The sequence below is a fragment of the Austrofundulus limnaeus genome, unplaced genomic scaffold (assembly GCF_001266775.1).
Source record: "Austrofundulus limnaeus strain Quisiro unplaced genomic scaffold, Austrofundulus_limnaeus-1.0 Scaffold254, whole genome shotgun sequence".
Lineage (NCBI taxonomy): Eukaryota > Metazoa > Chordata > Actinopteri > Cyprinodontiformes > Rivulidae > Austrofundulus > Austrofundulus limnaeus.
In genome coordinates, this window is record NW_013952656.1 from 575771 (window position 1) to 596031 (window position 20261).

The 20261-nt window shown below is 40.1% G+C and overlaps 1 protein-coding gene across 1 annotated transcript; it reads left to right on the forward strand.

The window, feature by feature from the left end:
• Window positions 1-5653: 5653 nt before the first annotated feature.
• Window positions 5654-10137, forward strand: LOC106526056 (alpha-2B adrenergic receptor). The gene is made up of 2 exons (XM_014020515.1): window positions 5654-5743; window positions 7827-10137. The coding sequence occupies exon 2, from the start codon at window positions 8003-8005 to the stop codon at window positions 9563-9565; it is 1563 nt and encodes a 520-aa protein (XP_013875969.1). The 5' UTR covers window positions 5654-5743; window positions 7827-8002; the 3' UTR covers window positions 9566-10137.
• The last annotated feature ends 10124 nt before the right edge of the window (window positions 10138-20261 follow it).

Genomic DNA, 20261 nt, shown 5'->3' on the forward strand with positions numbered 1-20261 from the left:
TATATATAAACATAGCTGAAATTTAGACAAAATAAGGTGAATCAAGCAGAAAAATAGCTAACCTGTGACCTTGACCTTTCATATTGGAACTTTGAAAGTATTAAGGGTTTTGATGCCTTAAAAGATGTTTAACTTTGAAGTTTGACATGACTGTTAAACAGTTAATAAATTAGACCTCTTGAAAGAAAGGGCTGACCTTTGACCTTGACCTTTGACGTCATGACCTTGAAATAAATGGAGAATATTTGATGCATGTTTTGTCTAGTTGTGAATTTTGACACTTAGTTTTAAAGTAATTAAATTTGAGCTATTTAAACTTGATATGACCTTTGGCCTCGCAGTTTAGGAGAATTTTAATCTTATCAGTCGTCACAGCAGCCATAGAGCTCTAAGTATGGGGGAAAAGGACAGAAGTTTTCCTCCAGGCTATACTGATTGATTAGCCAAACTGAGGTCCCTTCTGGTTTCTCAGGCTTATAAAGAAACTTCTTCAACTTGCTGGGAGGTTAGGAAATGTTTGGAACAAACCATATGCCCTAATCAGATGAACTGAATCAGCAGCCTCTGGAGAGCAGCATAGTTGGAGTAATAGGAATGTTGTTTGGTTGAGAAAACGACAAACTAAAACAAATAACAAAAGTTCAGACATATAACATTAGATAATGCCACATTCTTTCCCATAGGTACAGTATGACATTTCTCAGAAAAAGTTGTTTAGATCTAAAAAAATGACAATAATTATTGATCCCTTTGTGACACAACTCTTTAAAAACAGTTTCACTGTTATTAGAATTATTGCATTCTGGGACTATGTTTTTCAAACAGAAAAAAAAAACACCCTCTAACAACTTCAGTAAAATGATAAATCTACAGTTAAAAATGCTTTTGCTGCATAAAGGGCTATTATAAGCATTTTTAAAGTAGGGTTCTTGAAAAAAGGCCAAGACTCTATGGCCCAGTATGCTCTTTTTGAAACCAGTTTTAGCATAAACAAACACATTCACAAACTTCTGATCAACCACACAATTACAGGTGCTGGTCATAAAATTAGAATATCATGAAAAAGTAGATTTATTTCAGTAATTCCATTTAAAAAGTGAAACTTGTATATTATATTCATACATTACATACAAACTCATATATTTCAAATGTTTATTTCGTTTAATTTTGATGATTACAAATGACAACAAATGAAAATCTCAAATTCAGCATATCAGAAAATTAGAATCTTGTGAAAAGGTTCAAAATGGATGGCACCTGGTACCACACTCTAATCAGCTAATTAACTCAAAGCACCTGCAAAGGCCTTTAAATGGTCTTTCAGTCTAGTTCTATAGGCTACACAATCATGGGGAAGACTGCTGACTTGACAGTTGTCCAAAAGACGACCATCGACACCTTGCACAAGGAGGGCAAGACACAAAAGGTCATCGCTAAAGAGGCTGGCTGTTCACAGAACTCTGTGTCCAAGCACATTAATAGAGAGGCGAAGGGAAGGAAAAGATGTGGTCGAAAAAAATGTACAAGCAAGAGAGATAACCGCACCCTGGAGAGGATTGTGAAACAAAACCCATTCAAAAATGTGGGGGAGATTCACAAAGAGTGGACTGCAGCTGGAGTGAGTGCTTCAAGAACCACCACACACAGACGTATGAAAGACATGGGTTTCTGCTGTCGCATTCCTTGTGTCAAGCCACTCTTGAACCACAGACAGCGTCAGAAGCGTCTTGCCTGGGCTACAGAGAAACAGGACTGGACTGCTGGTGAGTGGTCCAAAGTCATGTTCTCTGATGAAAGTAAATTTTGCATTTCCTTTGGAAATCAAGGTCCCAGAGTCTGGAGGAAAAGAAGAGAGGCACTTCATCCACGTTGCTTGAAGTCCAGTGTAAAGTTTCCACAGTCAGTGATGGTTTGGGGTGCCATGTCATCTGCTGGTGTTGGTCCATTGTGTTTTCTGAGGTCCAGGGTCAACGCAGCCACATACCAGGAAGTTTTAGAGCACTTCATGCTTCTTGCTGCTGACCAACTTTTTGGAGATGCAGATTTCATTTTCCAACAGGACTTGGCACCTGCACACAGTACCAAAGCTACCAGTACCTGGTTGAAGGACCATGGTATCCCTGTTCTTAATTGGCCAGCAAACTCTCCTGACCTTAACCCCATAGAAAATCTWTGGGGTATTGTGAAGAAGAAGATACAATACACCAGACCCAACAATTCAGAAGAGCTAAAAGCCACTATTAGAGCAACCTGGGCTATCATAACACCTGAGCAGTGCCACAGACTGATCGACTCCATGCCACGCCGCATTGCTGCAGTAATACAGGCCAAAGGAGCCCCAACTAAATACTGAGTGCTGTACATGCTCATACTTTTCATGTTCATACTTTTCAGTTGGCCAACATTTCTAGAAACCCTTTGTTTTTATTGGTCTTCAGTAATATTCTAATTTTCTGATATGCTGAATTTGAGATTTTCATTTGGTGTCATTTGTAATCATCAAAATTAAACGAAATAAACATTTGAAATATATGAGTTTGTATGTAATGTATGAATATAATATACAAGTTTCACTTTTTAAATGGAATTACTGAAATAAATCTACTTTTTCATGATATTCTAATTTAATGACCAGCAACTGTATTACTTATGTGGCAGTAAGGGGTGAAAAGTTCGGATCAATATTTACCTTTAAAACCTAAATGATCTGAGGCCTGTATTCTGCCCTCTAGAGGATACTCATTCTACTGCAGGCAGACAAACAAATTTTTTTTTTTGCTTCAATAATTTGGGATTTTCTTCGCAATTTTTATTGCTTGTGAATATTGACTGTACGTGTTGGGTGTATCCAAGCAATAGTACATCGATCACTGGGGTTGTTGGGGTGAGCACACACATTTTTTAAAAATTTTCCTGTTTTTATTAGTTTAGGGAGTTACACAGCATCTCTAGTAGGTTCAATGTTTGCCACCAATGCAACATTTGACATGTCAGTTCCTGGGCTCCACTAGACCCCTGAAGGTTTATTCTGACATCTGGAATCAAGTCATCAGCAGCTAATTATTTAGGTCCTTGAAATTTGAAAATGCATCTTGTTTTGTCTCAATTGGACTGTGATCTGGAGAATTTGGGATAAAGTCAGTGACCCTCAGCCTCCATGTTAAAACAAAAACTTGACTGGAGTTGGGTTGTGGGGGCAACAGCTAGATCTGGGAGGTCCAAACCTCTCTTTCCCCAGCCATCTCTTTCAGCTCTTCTGGGAGGGTTTCAAGGCATTCCCAGGCCAGCCAAGAAACAGCGTATCCTGGGTCTTCCCCGCGGTCTCCTCCCAGATGGATATGCCGGAAGCGCCTCCCTATGAAGGCGTCCAGGGAGCATTCTTACCCAATGCCCGAACCACCTTAACTGGCTTGCTTTCTCTTTTAACTTGATATCATTTGTTTTTTATATAAAGTAAAATAAGGAAATATTCATTAGAACATGAAAACTTGGTCTGCTGTCTTTTACTGTTCATGTGACTTTAGAGGTGGACACAAGTCAGTATTGTCACCCTGGCCAATGTGGCTACAACCACCCCTGTGCATTCTGAAACTAACATTTTCTTCTGTACTTTAAGCCTGTTTTTTATGTCTTTGCAACATTTTGGTATAGGTCTTGACCAATGCATACCAGGACAATTCCACTAGACCTACTGTATATTTGATGACCCGTGGTCATTCTAGGATCCATGCATCTAACTATTATTATTGATTTTTTTTGCCAGTTTCTCAAATATTTAAACTTGCCCATTTAGTCAGGATGCTTAAAATTCAACATATTGTCCACATTCAGGTGTAAAAATTTGATTTTACACTTTACCTGTCAGTAGTCAAAGTGTTATGGCTGATTTGATTTGGTGTCCCATTTACACAAAGTACAGAAGAAGTCGTGTGAACACAATGAACTATTTAAATTTATTCTCAAAAACAAAAGTTTCTCTTTAATCAACTGATTAGCTGCTTGATTAGTATTACTGAATGCAAATGTAACACTGGGATAACCTTTACAGTCATGGGGGGAAAAGACAGTCCAACTTCTGTCAGTTCTGGGGTTTTACACTTCAGGATAGAATAACATTTATTTGGTCTTTACAAGGTTCTAAAGTTATTCAAATCTACACTCAAGTCTACAAAAAGTCACAACATATTTAACCATTTTGTTATTTAATAAACATAAACTAAGCCAAACTGAAAGAAGATGAGTGTGAAAAAAAAAGTCCAGTTTTGTTTTCTATTTTATAGTAAGACGGAGAGCAGCGTGATGCTCAGAGAAACTATGAAATACCCAAGAGCTCCAGCTCACCTGACAGGACAAACATGGTAAATGACCTGAACGTATATATCGCTTTCTCAAATCCAAGGACACTACAGTCATTCACCCATTCACACACATTCACACACTGATGATGGTAATTACGCTGTAGCCACAGTTGCAGTGACAAGGTTGCCATGCACCTGCATCAAGTTTTCCTATTCATACGCACAACTTAACAGCAAATCTGTTCGTACAAAACGGTTCTCGCATGAGACCCATTGTCCTCCTGATAGGTGAAACTGTGGTAGAGCTGCTTTTTACCCATGATGCCATGAAACATGTTTGGCCAAAACCAAACACGGCATATAACCACACTTTTATACCAACTTTCATAAATGAAGTTGGGCACCAGTCAACCATAAACTCCTCTATTAATGTGAGTCAAATGTAAAGCTTTCTGTTTAAGAGCTGAAGCTTAAAACAATAGGACAAAGGTTTTAAAGGAGAGCAGAAACATCTAACAGAATGACTGAAAAAGAAAATAATCAATGTGGTGCAATGGTTCAATCAAATTCAGACTTTAACCTGACTGAAATAATGTGTTAAGACCTGAGTTGCGCAGAAACAAATACCTGCAAACCTCAATGAACTGAAAAGAAGATTGGGCCAAAATACCTCTTATGTATGGAAGAGACTGAGAAAGTGGTTCTACATAATGAATCATAAAGTGTACTCATTTTTCACACAGCTTTTCCATTTGGGCTTTATCTGTGTTTATTTAAACATGACATACGGCAGAATCTGTGGTGAGGTTAGAATTTAATAATTGTTTGTTTAGACCTGATTTTTTTTAAATCTTCTAATACAGAAAACCTCAGATAGTGGACGTTTTCCTCCAGAACTGTATTGCGCTTTTAATAAATACAGCTCACAAGTGATTTTGAGGCGTGTGTGTGTTGGGGAGGGTGGGAGTACTAAACAGACCTGACACTGAAAGATGAAAAGGTTTCACATGGATAAAAGCCTCCCACCGTCCTTCCTGCTCCAGGAGCCGCGTGTCACCTTTAACCTGGTTCCCAGGGCGGGTGGGCAGGTGGGCAGGCGGGCAGCGCGCGGAGGTGCTGTGGACAATCTGCGCGTAAAGAGGCGCGTCGGTGAAGTCAGCATCCGTTCCTCTCCATCTCTCCCCCTGCGAGCAGCAGACCTCCTCCCGAGTCCGCGCCGGACAGGAGCAGCTCAGAGCGCGGACGGATCGGTTCTGCTGTCCATCTGCACACCGACCCTTCTTTAAAACACGATCCACCCGTCAGCGGACTTTCTGCCTCCCTCTGTCCACTGTCGGGACATTCAGTGACGCATTATTTCCGGATGCTTGCTTTGAAATTCTACACGCTCTTGTCTGAGAATAACTTTTCAAGTTGTTGGCACGGAGTAAGGCTACAGAGATGAAGTAAGTGCAGATTTAATAAGAATTTCCCTTTGTTTTCTGGGTGTAAACCGAAGCGCACTCACTAAAGTCTCTGTGGTTCTGTTTATTAGTAAATGAGCAAAGTGTTTGCTGTAAAAACAGTTATCTGCTGCAAGTTTAAGAATGGGAACCTAGAAACTAAAGGTCAAACTGAATAAAATTTACATAAATGCAGTTTTTTTATACTGCACTGTAGGAATATACTGAATATTTAGTCAGATAATGGCATTGGGACACAAACAGATTCAATTAACTATAATAAAACTCCATCAAAAGGCAAAATGCAACTTACCAAAAAAGCTGTATTTTTTCATTGTCAGACAGTAAATGTGAATGCATTAAAATCATCTCTGCTCTGACTGTGCAGAAAAAAGTCAACCCATTTGCAGTTGTGCAACCAAATATAAAACTCTGCACCTTACATAATACCACACTACACACTGAAATCCAGTGTCAAAACCTTGCAGAAACAAGCTTTACATAGAAAATTAAATCTCCCTCTTCTTCTAACAAAAGTCCAAATAAAACAGGCATCCATTTCAAATTTGCTTATTTTCTAATATAAATTAAGGACATTTTAACACAAAAATAATTTATTTGCTGTTTGTAGAGTCATAAAATTCAGTACTGGATGCAGGCTTAGAGCTAAAGAAACCAGATTTAACACCATAAATTTAAAATGTAGAGTCGCACAAAGCTCTGCAAAAATATTCAGCTATAATTTCTTCATATTTTGTTTCCAAGGAGTCAGACTTTCTACTTTGAATAATTTGTACTGAGGGTTTCTGAAAGTTTTTAAAAATATTCTTTTATTTTATATATATTATTATTATATATATATATATATATGTTTCACTTGTGGATCTCTCAAAAGTTACTTAGCTTAAGGTATGGATAAAAAAAGGATGTCCAAATATAACCCACTTTGGCAGACAAAACAAAATGCCATTGTAACAATATGATGATTCTCAAAGATTGCTGTAGACAAATCTTATCATGGTGTGCAGGTTGTTCATAAAAACAAATGAGCAGATTGGATAAGGAAAAGATGTGGCAGACATTAAAATTAGAGCAGATGAACAGTATCTCAGTCAGAAATTTTGAAGATTATTGGAAAAATCCAGCATGGAGGATGTGAAATTCACCTTACTTCATCCTTCAGCATTTGATGAAGGATGATGAAGAGCAAAACTCTCTTTAGGAATCACTCTATTGGCACTAAAACACTACATTATGTTATGCCTGTCAAACATCAGTGGGGGTCTTCTTTAAAATATTCTACGTGTAACGTAGTGATTTAGGTGCAATTAAATTGGATTCAGCTACTTTTTCTAGTTCATCACTTAGGTCAGATGTTTTTATTCTTTTATTTTTTTCCAAAAGATGCACACCCATGACTTTTTCAATACGCACTCTGTTCAGGGATTTGCAGAAAACTGTTAGGTACACCCTGCGAGTCCATCACAGCACCACACAGAGACAAACAAACACACTCACACCAAATGCTTTGGAACTGTGGGAGGAAACTAGAGTACCATGAGATGACCAGCAGACACACACACATGCAACCTGGATAATATTTGCTCATGAAGACTTTACATTTTTTAAGGATGTCTGGTTATTTAATAAGGACTGTGATTCAAGACTTTTGCACACTACAAACAATCATGTCAGACATTTAAATTCATGTTTAGAGCAAAGACAATCTTTCAATTTGTTCTTAAGTCTGCTGTTTCTAACAACTTTTCTATTTGACCCTAGTCCAGAAGCCATTGAATGCATTATGGGAACTCGTCTTTTGCACACACACTAAGGTTGCTAGGGTTTATGAAAACTGTTGATTGAAACATGGGGCAGCATCCAAACAGAAAATAGCAGCTTATCAGAAAACTGAAATAAAATCCAGATAAGAGATTTATATCAATATCCTGCTGCATTTATCTGTTCATACATTTTGTAGGCCAACTGGTAGAACAGTCATTCCTGGAAATTATGTAATCACTAAAAGATGTAAAATAATAAAAATAAAAATAACATAGTTATGAAATGTGTTTTTCTTTTCTAGATCTGCCTTCCTATGCAAAGATCACATGGTTTCACTATGACCAAAGCCATCCAGCCAATTGGTCCTTTCCCTCCTTTAGAGGACCCTTAGTTTCCCAATGGTTTACAGCAGAAGCACTCCAGTTCTGTCTCTCCTTCTGTAAAAGACATTGGATAAAGTTTGACCCCATCACCACCATGGCAGCTATCCTAGATGCACCCTGCTTGTCAGAGCTCGGCGGACTGCATCACAAGAATCTCAGTCTTGTCTCTGGAACTCGACCCTGCAACAGGAGCACCATTCGAACTTCAAACTACTCACCACAAGCCACTGCAGCCTTTGCCATCGCCATCACCTTTATGATGATCTTGACCATAGTCGGGAACATCCTGGTCATCATCGCAGTCCTAACGTCCCGATCCCTAAAGGGGGTGCAAAACCTCTTCCTGGTCTCACTTGCTGCAGCAGATATTTTAGTCGCCACCCTAATTATTCCCTTCTCGTTGGCCAACGAGTTGCAGGGCTACTGGGCATTCAGTTCCATTTGGTGTGAAATTTATCTGGCACTAGATGTTCTCTTCTGCACGTCCTCCATTGTGCACCTGTGTGCAATAGCTCTGGACCGTTACCTGTCAATCTCTCGGCCTGTGTCTTACGGCACCAAACGCACATCCACGCGCATCAAGGTGGCCATTATCATCGTCTGGCTGATTTCTGCAGTAATCTCGTTCCCTCCTCTCCTCACCTTGGACAAGAGTGAAGGAGGTGAAGAGAAGTGTGAGCTAAACAGCGAACGTTGGTATATCCTCTACTCCACCGTTGGCTCATTCTTTGCCCCCTGTGTGATTATGATTCTTGTTTACATTAGGATTTATCAGATTGCCAAGCAGCATACTCGCCACCCACCTGGACAGAAACACAAGCCAGTGGAAGGAGTTAATGTTGGTGTGGGAGTCAATGAGCCTGCTGCGAAGTTACCTGAGCTATTGCAGAAAACTGAGAACCATGGAAGCCCTACTCCTAGCCAACAAAAATTAGATTCCATAACATCCCCGTCAGATTCCACACAGTCTTCACTTAAGAAGCCAGTCAAAGAAACCAACAAGCATCATCCTCCTCAGTCGAGTACAGAACAAAACCCTGTTTCAGTTCCACCATGTGAAAACCCAGGCCGTACCGCTGTTTCCCACACAAAGACCCAAAAGCAACTGGAGTCAGGCAAGGAAGAACATCCTGATAACACCTCCAGCTCTGGCTCCGATGCTGATTTGGAAAATGACGAGGGTGGCCATCAAGCAGAGGAGGCCGAACGAAATGAAAACAATCCTGACAGACAAAATTTGGGGCTTTCCCAAAACACAATGAACAAAAGTCAGGTTGCGAGTCTGGCCTGCAGACACAAAAACACAATTATGACATCATCTGGAACCAAACTAGTCCCTGAGGACATGTCTAAGACTCAGGGGACACCCATTTCCCGGCGTAAAGCCATGATGAACAGGGAGAAGAGGTTCACCTTTGTCCTGGCTGTCGTCATGGGAGTGTTTGTCGTCTGCTGGTTCCCCTTTTTCTTTTCGTACTCTCTGAAGGCAGTGTGTCCCAACACTTGCAGCATACCCGACCCTCTATTTAAATTCTTCTTTTGGATCGGCTACTGCAACTCCTGTCTCAACCCTGTCATTTACACCATCTTCAACAAAGACTTCAGAAGGGCTTTCAAGAGGATACTTTCCAGGGACACAAAGGGTACATTCTTTTAAGGGAGACACCATTGCCGTGTCTTGAACTACACTTAGATGAAAAGACTGACCAGAAATGAGTTCCATCTTTCTACGCTGCCTGCATTTGACAGGGGTTGATTTTGTGCTGCATGGACGTAAACACTTGTACATTAAAGGGGAAATTGCTTTTTTTTTTTTGTTTTTCCTCGCTTGCAACCGCATCACAGCAAGCTTTGACAAAAAAGGAGAAGCCACAGTAAAGTGGTGAAAATCAATGATCTTTAATCTTATTTAAGAATGCAGTAATTGTATATTTTGTGGATCTGAAGAAATATTGATTCATCTGCATCATAAAAGAAAAATCAAAAGAATTTAGGCTCTGTGATTACAAATATTGTGATAATGTGTGTTTGTGTTTGCTGGTGTAAATGCAGAGGAGAGGAGTTGCCCAAGGGTCTAACCGGCAGAGAACAAATATCACTAAGTGTCCTTTATCAGAGATAAAATGGGCACTGAGGGAACACAAGATGAAGGAAAACATCTTCATCCCTGTACCCCTCCAGCTCTTTCTTTTTTTCTTTCTTTCTTTCTTTCTTTCTTTCTTTCTTTCTTTCTTTCTTTCTTTCTTTCTTTCTTTCTTTCTTTCTTTCNTTTCTTTCTTTCTTTCTTTCTTTCTTTCTTTCTTTCTTTCTTTCTTTCTTTCTTTCTTTCTTTCTTTCTTTCTTTCTTTCTTTCTTTGCAATATCTTGAGAACAGCTCATTAAAATGACAGGCAGAAGCTTTATTGAAAAAAGAACTAGAACAAGACAGCTTAAATCAGCTGATTTTGCATGACTCTGAACATTTGAAGCTGCATCAGCTGAAATGTCTATTTTCTCCCAGTGCTTCTTTTACCCTTAATGTTTTTTTTTTATCTGTTAAACTTAAAGTGACCCAGCGAGACACTGAATGTTCTCGGTTTCATCTAAACATGTGTTTCAATGTTCAAGACTCTGTTGAAGAAACAAGTGGATGAACAACTGTTCCTGTTTAGATGCCACCATTGGTTAATTACAGCTTATATGGTAATTCATGTCCACTCATTAGCTTTCAGTACAAGGATTGTAGATATTTATAGATGCTTTCTGTACATGCTGTTTTGCTTTTAAAAACTGGAAACCAAATAAATAACAGGGAGCATCAAATTCACTATGAAGTGGTTCACTCACCCAGAAAACACAGCACTCAGGGGCAGATTCAGACCACAGCAGGACTCAAATGTATCAGTCAGTTACTAAATCCACAACAAAAAAAATGCAAGGCCATCCCGAGAACACTAAGAGCTAACAGAGCAGGCTAGAAACCACCACAAAAAAATCATTCAAATTTATTACCGGAAGACTTAAAGTCACTTCAAACAAAACCAAATGTCTACAAATTAATGTCTTTTTTATGTTTTCCTAAAATAACATCCTTCTACAGAATTGCATGTCCTTGCCACAGCTGTGTCCTTAAAACCAAGTTCAACTGGTTTTTTTTAATTGATAACCTCTGATAATCTTACTTAAGAAAATGCAAATTCTTTTTAAAAGTCTTATCCAAACCTAAAGATCCCCTGTTCCACTGAGACACCGATTTATTGGCAGGATCTTAAGAACACTACAAGGTGTAAGTCCTGTATCCTCCTCGTTGCACTGTGCCAAAGCAGCAGACTGAGCGCAAACTTAAAACTGACCCTGAAGAAGAGCAGAATCCCTGATGAAGATGCTTTTTCTCACTGTTGGCAGATCTGACTGTGGGTACAGGAATGATCTGTGTGTGTGTGTGTGTGTGTGTGTGTGTGTGTGTGTGTGTGGCCTTGAGTTTGCAACTGCATGTTTTTGAAAGATGCATTTCTTTTTTTTTTTTATTTGGGAAACTGCCTGTTGTAAGATATAGCTGGCATATTCAGCCAACTTTTGTGAAATTTTGTGTAAACACAAATGTATTTTGATTGTCATTTAAAAGTCCAACTGAAATTAAAATGCATGATTTAGTTTTATTTTTTCTGCCTGATTCGCCTTGTGCTGTGCTTTGAGAAATAAATATCTATCCTGCTTTACATTTTAAATGCAGTAACTACTATTTGGTCTAAACTAAGCTGAGTCTAGAATCCTACTCTTGGTTGTCCTTTCTTATATTCTCAAGAAAATTACACATCTGAATTGTGTAATCATTTGTATTACCAAAGAAAAAAATACAAAATGTCTTTAAGTTTGTGGAATAGTGGTGACACCTGTCAGACATTTGTTTACATCACCATATATTGCAAAACCACTCACTCATAGACTTTATGCAAAACAGTTTATGATCATTTGGTAAACCTTGTCTGGTGACTCATGGAGGATTTATGAACGAAAAATCAAGCTAACACCAATCCATACATTTTCCATATGTGATTCATTCAGTTCATGTAGAGCCCATCTCAGCAACCAATCCCACATAGCAGACAGATGTAGGCCATATCTGGTGTCAAGCTGGCACTGTTTAGTGACCGAAGGCATGGCAAGTGGTTTGTCAACCAGATGTAGGCCAGGTCTGGCAATGATGGGATTGTTTATAAAATGGCATTCCACAATTGGCCTGAATGTGGTTTGGTTTATGTGACCCAAATCAGTCAATGTCACAACTGGCCCAGTTGTAGATTGGTTTATGTGGTGCTGGCCCATACATGAACCACCTCTGGCAATCCACATCTGGCCCATCAAAGGGCTGTCAATCTGTGCAGTATCTGAGCTGAGTGTTAGTGCATTGCGTGGGCCAGAGCTGGATCAGACAAACTGTGATATGTGAGGTGTCATAGCTAACTGTGTGGACCATCATCATAAAGGCATATTTTCTTTCTCTTGCTGTTCAGAATAACCAGAATGTCAATTGCTCGGGATGTTTCCATGTTGTATTTTTTGGAATCAGAGTCTGTGCAGTAGGAATGTGAAGTAGTACCCCAAGTACCTTGAATGAAAAGGAGTTTTACAGGAAATCAAAAACAAAATACAACCCCAATTCTATTGGTACACTGTAAAACAAAAATAAAATCAGAACACAGAGATTTGAAAATCACTATATTTGAAACCCATATTCATTTGAATTCAATTCAAAGGTGCTACACTAAAACGTTCAAATAGATAAACTTCATTGTATTTTGCAAATATTCACTAATTTTGAATTTAATTCCTGCAATATGTTCCTAAAAATGCTGGGACAGGGGCAACAAAGGACTAAAAATGTTAAGGAATGCTTAAAAAACACCTGTTTGGAGCATTCCATAGTAGAACAGGTTAATTGGAAATGGATGAGGGTCATGACTAAGAGTAAAGGGAGCATCACTGAAAGGCTCGGCCATTTCTCAGGAAGGATAGGGTGAGGTTCATCACTTTGTGAATAACTGAGTGAGCAAATATTCTAACAGTTTAAGAATGTTTCTCTAAATACAGTTGCAATGAATTTTGAAATTTCATCATCTACAGTCCATAATAATGTCAAAAGATTCAGAGAATCTGAACAAATCTCTGCAAGTAAGTGGCAAGGCTGAAAATCAGCATTGAATGCCTGTGAACCTTTGATCTTTAAGGCAGCACGGCATTAAAAAAACGTAATGGGTATCATCACATGGGCTCAGAAACACTTCAGAAATCCATTGTCAGTGAACACAGTTCATCACTACTAAGTGCAAGTTAAAACTCTACCATGTAAAGCCAAAGTCATATCAACAACACCCTGAAATGCTACCAGCTTCTTTGGGTCTGAGCTCAGCTGAGATGAACTGACACAAAGTGGAAAAGTGTCCTGTGGTCTGGTGAGTCCACATTTTAAATTGTTTTTGGAAATCATGGATGTTGTGTCCTCCAGGCCAGAGGAAAAAGACTGTCTAGATTGTTATCAGTGTAACGTTCTAAAGCCAGCATCTCTGATGGTAGGGGGTGCTAGTGCCCATGGCATAGGTAACTTGCACATCTGCGAAGGCAGCATTAATGCTGAAAGTTACATACAGGTTTTGGAGCAACATATGCTACCATCCAAGCTATGTCTTTTTCAGGGACATCCCTGCTTATTTCAGCATGACAATGCCAAGCCACATTCTGCATGTGTTACAAAGTGGCTCAAGGGCGGAGTGGGCAATCCAGAGCATCAGGAGAATTCCCAGTGGGCCGCTTCATTCAGGGGTCGGTTGGCACTGGGGGAAATAATGACAGTAGAATATGAATTTCATCAGTTCTATTAACTCAGAATTGATGTGTCACTTTAAGAGACAGGACTGGCAGTTTCACAGCCACCATTTAACAAAAAATACAGGCTTTGTTGAGTACACCCCAATAGTGCAAAGCCCATCTCTCACTAGGTGGAGGAGAAGCGGCTGGGTCAAGCTACTGATCATCAAATAAAAATGGATAGAAGAGACCAAGTGGGACTATAAAAGCCAGGTTGAAGAAAGATAGGTATTACTGGAGAATGCTGCCAAATGTGCAAAGCTCACTGATACTTTTTACACGATCATTGTTCCCATTGGACAGTGATGATGGGGCGGGACAGAGCACAGACCCAGAAAGAAAGATGGTGCTGTGAATACATGGTAAGTGTGATGCAACCCAAAGGAGAAAAGAAGCTCTGTATTCCCGGACCCACAACGACTCATTGTTTGAAGTGCAATGGTAGAATTAGCAACCATGTTTCCTAGAAACGGTGGCTCATAAAGTCCAAAAAGATGCACATTTCTTGTAGTTGGTTCGGTTCGAAGCCGGTTTGTATTCACACCAGAAGCAAACCACACCAGAGTTCATTTGGAAGCAGACTGAGACCACCTCAAAAATGGGTCTTGGTCTAGTTGTTAGATCTGCACTAGGGTTTGCATGAGTGTATTCACACTTGCATAAAAGGTCCAGACCAACAGGGGAAATGGACTCTGATCTGTTTAAAGCAGACCAAACGTGTCAGGTGTGAATACTCTCTAAAACTGGTGGTGCAAGAGGGCATCTTAGCGATTTGAAAGATAAAGAGTAACATATTTGATCAGCAATGTCATTCTTGCTTTTACACTGAAGGAGGTTTTACAAATTTGCTGTGATCCACCCACATTGCAACCCCTAATTTGCATGCGTTCCAGCTCCGCTCCGTTCCGGTCCGACCTCCGCAGCAAATGCACACCCATTATAATCAATGTGAGTGTTTACACTGGCTGCGCATGGCGGCGGTGAGCGGACGGTGATCCGGCAAAATTAGAACAGATCCTATTTTTGCCGGACGCCAGAGCTGCGCCGGAGTCAATTTTTAAAGATTACGTCACACCAACAGGAAAAAAAAACTAGCACAACATCCATGTTTTCAAAATAAGACACTATTAAGTGGGATAATTTGTTGGAATAATGTCGAAATCCCAACCATATTAATCAACATATGGATATATCTTAGTATCTTAGAAGTTTCAGAAAGATGAAAGTGATACAATTTCAACATATTTATCAAAAGACTTTATATCGTTATTTTCAGCTGTGTTTGGAGTTCGTCTTTCACAGGATTAATTATTTTTTGCTGTGACTTCCACATTTATCACTGAATTTATCGCACAGTATCCTTCCTGCACACCTTCCTGACACCCTCCCTCCTCTGTGTGTCGGACTGGAGTGGGACTGAGCGCAGCGGATGCTGTATAAATTGGGGCAGAAACAGACAGTTGCGAACTTCGCACCGCAGCGCAGCGGAGACTCATGTAGTGTAAATACAGGGTATTTTTTACGGTTTACGTCCAGTTTTAATGCAAATTTTAAGCAAAACTTAAAAATGTCGAAAAAAGTGAAAGAAAGAGAAAATGTGAATCAGGTGTGTTTCTATCTACTGAATCAACCAGGCTATGCATTGTGTAATTATGTCAGACTTTGATGTTACTCATGGCTGCACTAAGCTGGAAGTAACATTGCAAACTCACAGGGACTACTCATCTCGGGTTAATGGAGAGAAGTTATCAGGAACTTGTTGCCACTATCAGGAAAATTGTAATTATTTTGTCACATCAACTAGTACTGGCAATGTTACATGCTGTCTGGAGATGTAGAAAATGAAATGCAAATGCATGATGAGTCATGTTATGGGATTATAAGACGCTAAAAGTGGGAGAATGGTCCAGCTGCAACCGGAGCAGCCGGTAGAATTGTTGGACAGCTGGAACAGCTGATCAATCCTGTGAGGTAAATGTTTGCTATGTCAGAACTTATTTGGCAAATGTGTTAACATCTCCCATTTTTTGTCCAAAAAACACCTCTAGTGAGCGTATGAATTTTTTTTTGCAAAATTGAAGAAGTTTTTGCAAATTTTGCCATTTCCATCCACCTTTTTTATAATTCAAAATGTGAATAAAAATGATGGAAACATGGCTACTGTACTGTCATCATCCAGTGTAAAGCCTTTAGTTCTAATAGACACACTTTAGTTTTACAAATATTTACAAAAACACATTTCAGTAGCTTTAATAAAAAAAATGATATTGTTAAAATGCACTTTTTATGATTCCAGTAGAACTCTGGTGGTCAAAGGATTTATTGCCATGTTTGATCTTCTACTTCTGGGTTGTTGCTGGCAGCTTTTACTTTATTATCACTTTATATTCAAGAATCAAGTAAAGGATCTCTTGAGATCTTTACATATAAGGACTGTCTTTAAGAGGATTTTGAGTTGGACTGAAGCGAGCCCAGCAACTGCTTAATATCTGAGTGTTTTACGTAAATAATCTTTGTCTGCTTCAATAACACCTGATCAAAGCATAATATACTATACACCCCTTAAAATTTGCTCTTCTTTTTTTCAAACTATGACTTCGGTGTGACAGCTGTTAATTAGTATTGCTTGTGATGTGTAATTTCCATCAGAGTTCCAGCAGGAGAACATGTTTACATTTTCGACTGGGAACACATGAATGAAATGGAAGGTATAAAAGCCTGCCGGTGCTGTAATTTGCTGTAATTGGGACAGTTTATGCATCAGCTCCTAATGAGGGTGTTCAGTCTCAACAAGCTGGGAGATGCTTTTAATAACATTTTACATACATCCCATTTAAAACGCTGATTTTGATCACCACAGTTGTTAGCAGTTGCTTTCACATCCAGCAGGCACAGCAACATTAGCTTAGTTCAGTTTATATATTTTCTTTTTCTAAGGAGCTATTTCTTTTGAAAATAAATTCAAAAGGTTGAAAGCCACAGGAATTCTTGCAATCAGACCCAAAATTGCACTGTGTTAGAAAAGTAATGTAATGTAGCAGAGAAAACAGCCTGAAACAAAGTAAAAATGTTAGTTTTTCAACAAAAGTGTCATGCTGAATTTCATTTGTGCTCGTAAGTTGGAAAATATGATTTACAATTCAGAAACTTCAACCCTCAAGGTCAAAATTACAACTTGGAAAATGGGAAATTCCTCACAAACCTTGATTTCAAAATCTAATATGGCTGCTTTGCACATAAAAATGTCCTGATAGCTGTTATAACAATATCTTTTTATCCAGTTCTGTTGCATGAATTTCATTTAATCAATCACACACACACACAGTGAACAACATGTATTAGCGCATGTTTTKGTACAAAGTTTTTATTCCGTAAAGGCAAAACAATGCATCATCACTGACTTATATTGCAAACATAGGTAGCCTGCCATAACACTTTGCAAATGCTGTTATTACATAATAAAAATTTCTGCCAAAAATGAGTCATGAACACAGAAGGTAACTTGGGTGGGCTTGGATCCTTCCATATTTCCATCCATCCATCCATTTTCTTCTGCCTATCTGGGTTCGGGTCGCAGGGGCAGCAGCTTCAGAGCTCCTCCGCACTTCTTCCAGCTCCTCCGGGGGAACTCCAAGGCGTTCCCTGGCCAGCCGAGAGACATGGTCCCTCCAGCGTGTCCTGGGTCTTCCTCTGGGCCTCCTCCCGGTGGGACGTGCCCGGAATACCTCACCAGGGAGGCGTCCAGGAGGCATCCTTACCAGATGCCCGAGCCACCTCAACTGGCTCCTCTCGACGTGGAGGAGCAGCGGCTCTACTCTGAGTCCCTCCCGGATGACCAAGCCACCCTGCAGAGGAAACCCATTTCGGCCGCTTGTATCCGGGACCTCGTTCTTTCGGTCATGACCCAAAGCTCATGACCATAGATGAGGGTAGGAACGTAGATCGACCGGTAAATCGAGAGCTTCACTTTCTGACTCAGCTCACTCTTCACCACGACGGACCGGTAAGCGCCCGCTTCACAGCAGATGCTGCGCCAATCCGCCTGTCGATCTCCCACTCCCTTCTCCCCCCATTCGTGAACAAGATCCCCAGATACTTAAACTCCTCCACTTGAGACAGGGCGACCCCCCTGACCCGGAGAAGGCACTCTGCCCTTTTCCGGCTCAAGACCATGGCCTCGGATTTGGAGGCACTGAGCTTCATCCCGGCCGCTTCGCACTTGGCCGCGAACCGCTCCAGCGAGAGCTGCAGATCTCGTTCCGATGAAGCCAACAGGACCACATCATCCGCAAAAAGCAGAGATGCGATCCTAAGGCCACCAAAACGGATCCCCTCAACACCTCGGCTGCGCCTAGAAATTCTGTCCATGAAAGTAATGAACAGAATCGGAGAAAAAGGGCAGCCTTGGCGGAGTCCAACTCTCACCGGAAAAGAGCCCGACTTACTGCCGGCAATGCGGACCAGACTCTGACACCGGTCGTACAAGGACCTGACAGCCCATATCAAATGGCCCGGTACCCCATACTCCTGGAGAACCCCCCACAAGGCCCTCCTTAGGACACGGTCTAACGCCTTCTCCAAGTCCACAAAACACATGTAGACCGGTTGGGCGAACTCCCATGCACCCTCCAGGACCCTGCTGAGCTCGTCCAGTGTTCCACGAACAGGTCCCATATTTCTACACCTTTTTTTCCCCCTGTAGCCGAGGTGGGAGACTTAGAATTGCTCTCCGTCCATCTGTCCGTTACATTTTCAGAAAGCTGTAACTTTCACATAGAAAGGCTAAAATACACCAAAAAGGTACGAGTCATCCATTACACATGCCTGACCATATCATGTGGTCTTATGGCATCATCAAACCCACCCACCCCTTCAACAGGAAGTGACCTTGTTTTGGCTTGGAAAGCTCCATCTCTAACCGTCTTTACCTGATCAGCAACAAATTGTGTCAGAGCACAGATACTAAGTTGATTTCACTTGTTTCCAAGCACAAACACTTTTTGGTGAAACGTGTGGTCATGGCGGTTCAGCAAAGCCAGACATGGCCGATCCTACTCCACCTCACTATAGGAATGCAGTCCAATTTTTGGGGTGTGTGGTCTAATTCCAAACGCTGATGCTTTACCCTTTGCACACGGTTGGCTCTTAATCACACATAAATGAATCAATCTGCACCACATTTTGTCTGCGTCATCAGGGAAATCAGCTAAACAAATTAGTGTGTTAATATGGCAATATCACTTTAGCCCTGCCCACATTGCACACGGTTGGCGCTAAATCATACAAACATGATCCGATCTGAACCAAATTATGTGCGCATCATAAGGGAGACCTGCTCAACACATTTGTGCAGTAGTTTGACAAGATCATTTGAGCCCCCCATCCATCTATTCAGTCGGTTCGTCCATCTTTTCACCTTATGAGATTATTTAAATAATGAAGGCCTGTGATGATTCCAACAAAACTGCTAACATTTGGTCATTACTGAATAGCGACGGGGACAACAGAGGTGGTTGGCATCAAGTTCTGTCTTGTCTACCTTATTCTTGACTGCTCTCCTGTAGATTTGTTCCAGACTGCAACTTACAGTACAGTATTGGAATTAGCAATTCAGTGACTTTTCTTCGTAGCTTTTCATCAAGAACCCTTATTTTAAGAACATTTATTTGCAAATTACTACAAGAGTAAAATGCATTAACCGAAAAAAAACTCCTATTTTTCAAGCAAGATAAGAATGCATAAGGCATGTGGTGGATATATACAAAAGAAAGTTTTTTTAATCTATCATGTTTAAATAAATCTATTAAATCTATAAGCAACTCTGAAAAGCTAAGATTCTGAAATATATTAATATTTTTGTCCTAATCACAGCAGCTGTGCTGTGTTCTGTGTGCACTCTGTATTATATTGTCTACCATCCTTGCACATGCATTGGGTACTTATTTTTGCCAAATGCTCACTTATTATCAATTTTTCCAAATTGCAAATTGAAAAGGTTCAAGTGGGATTTACGACTCTTAGATAAAACTTCCAATATCCAATGCAAACAGAATGCAGCCCAATTAGAAGTTTCAGAAAATTTGTGCTGTCAAAGCTAACTCTAAAATATGTCAAATGTATTTGCAAACAATAATCTAATTATTGCATTATAATTTAAAAAAGAGGCCTACATACATTGTCATCAGAGTTTACAGTACAATTCAGGCTGCTAATAAATTACTTTGAATGTAAAATAAAATAGCAAATGTTTTTTACTTAAACATACATTGTGTTTTAATTTGAACCATCAGTTGTTTAAAGATTGTTTACAAAAACAAACTTTCTGTCTTTCTATATATATATACATATATATATAATAAATTCCCTTCTCACCCTCCGCGGGTGGTCTCTTTCATCCTCTGAGCTCGGGTCCTCTACCAGAGGCCTGGGAGCTTGAGGGTTCTGCCAGTATCTTGCATGTGCCTAGAGCTGCACATTTCTGGACTGAGATGACTGATGTTGTTCCTGTG

Coding starts and splice junctions, on each gene's coding strand:
- LOC106526056 (XM_014020515.1), top strand. CDS start 8,003: ATGGCAGCTATCCTAGATGCACCCTGCTTGTCAGAGCTCGGCGGACTG.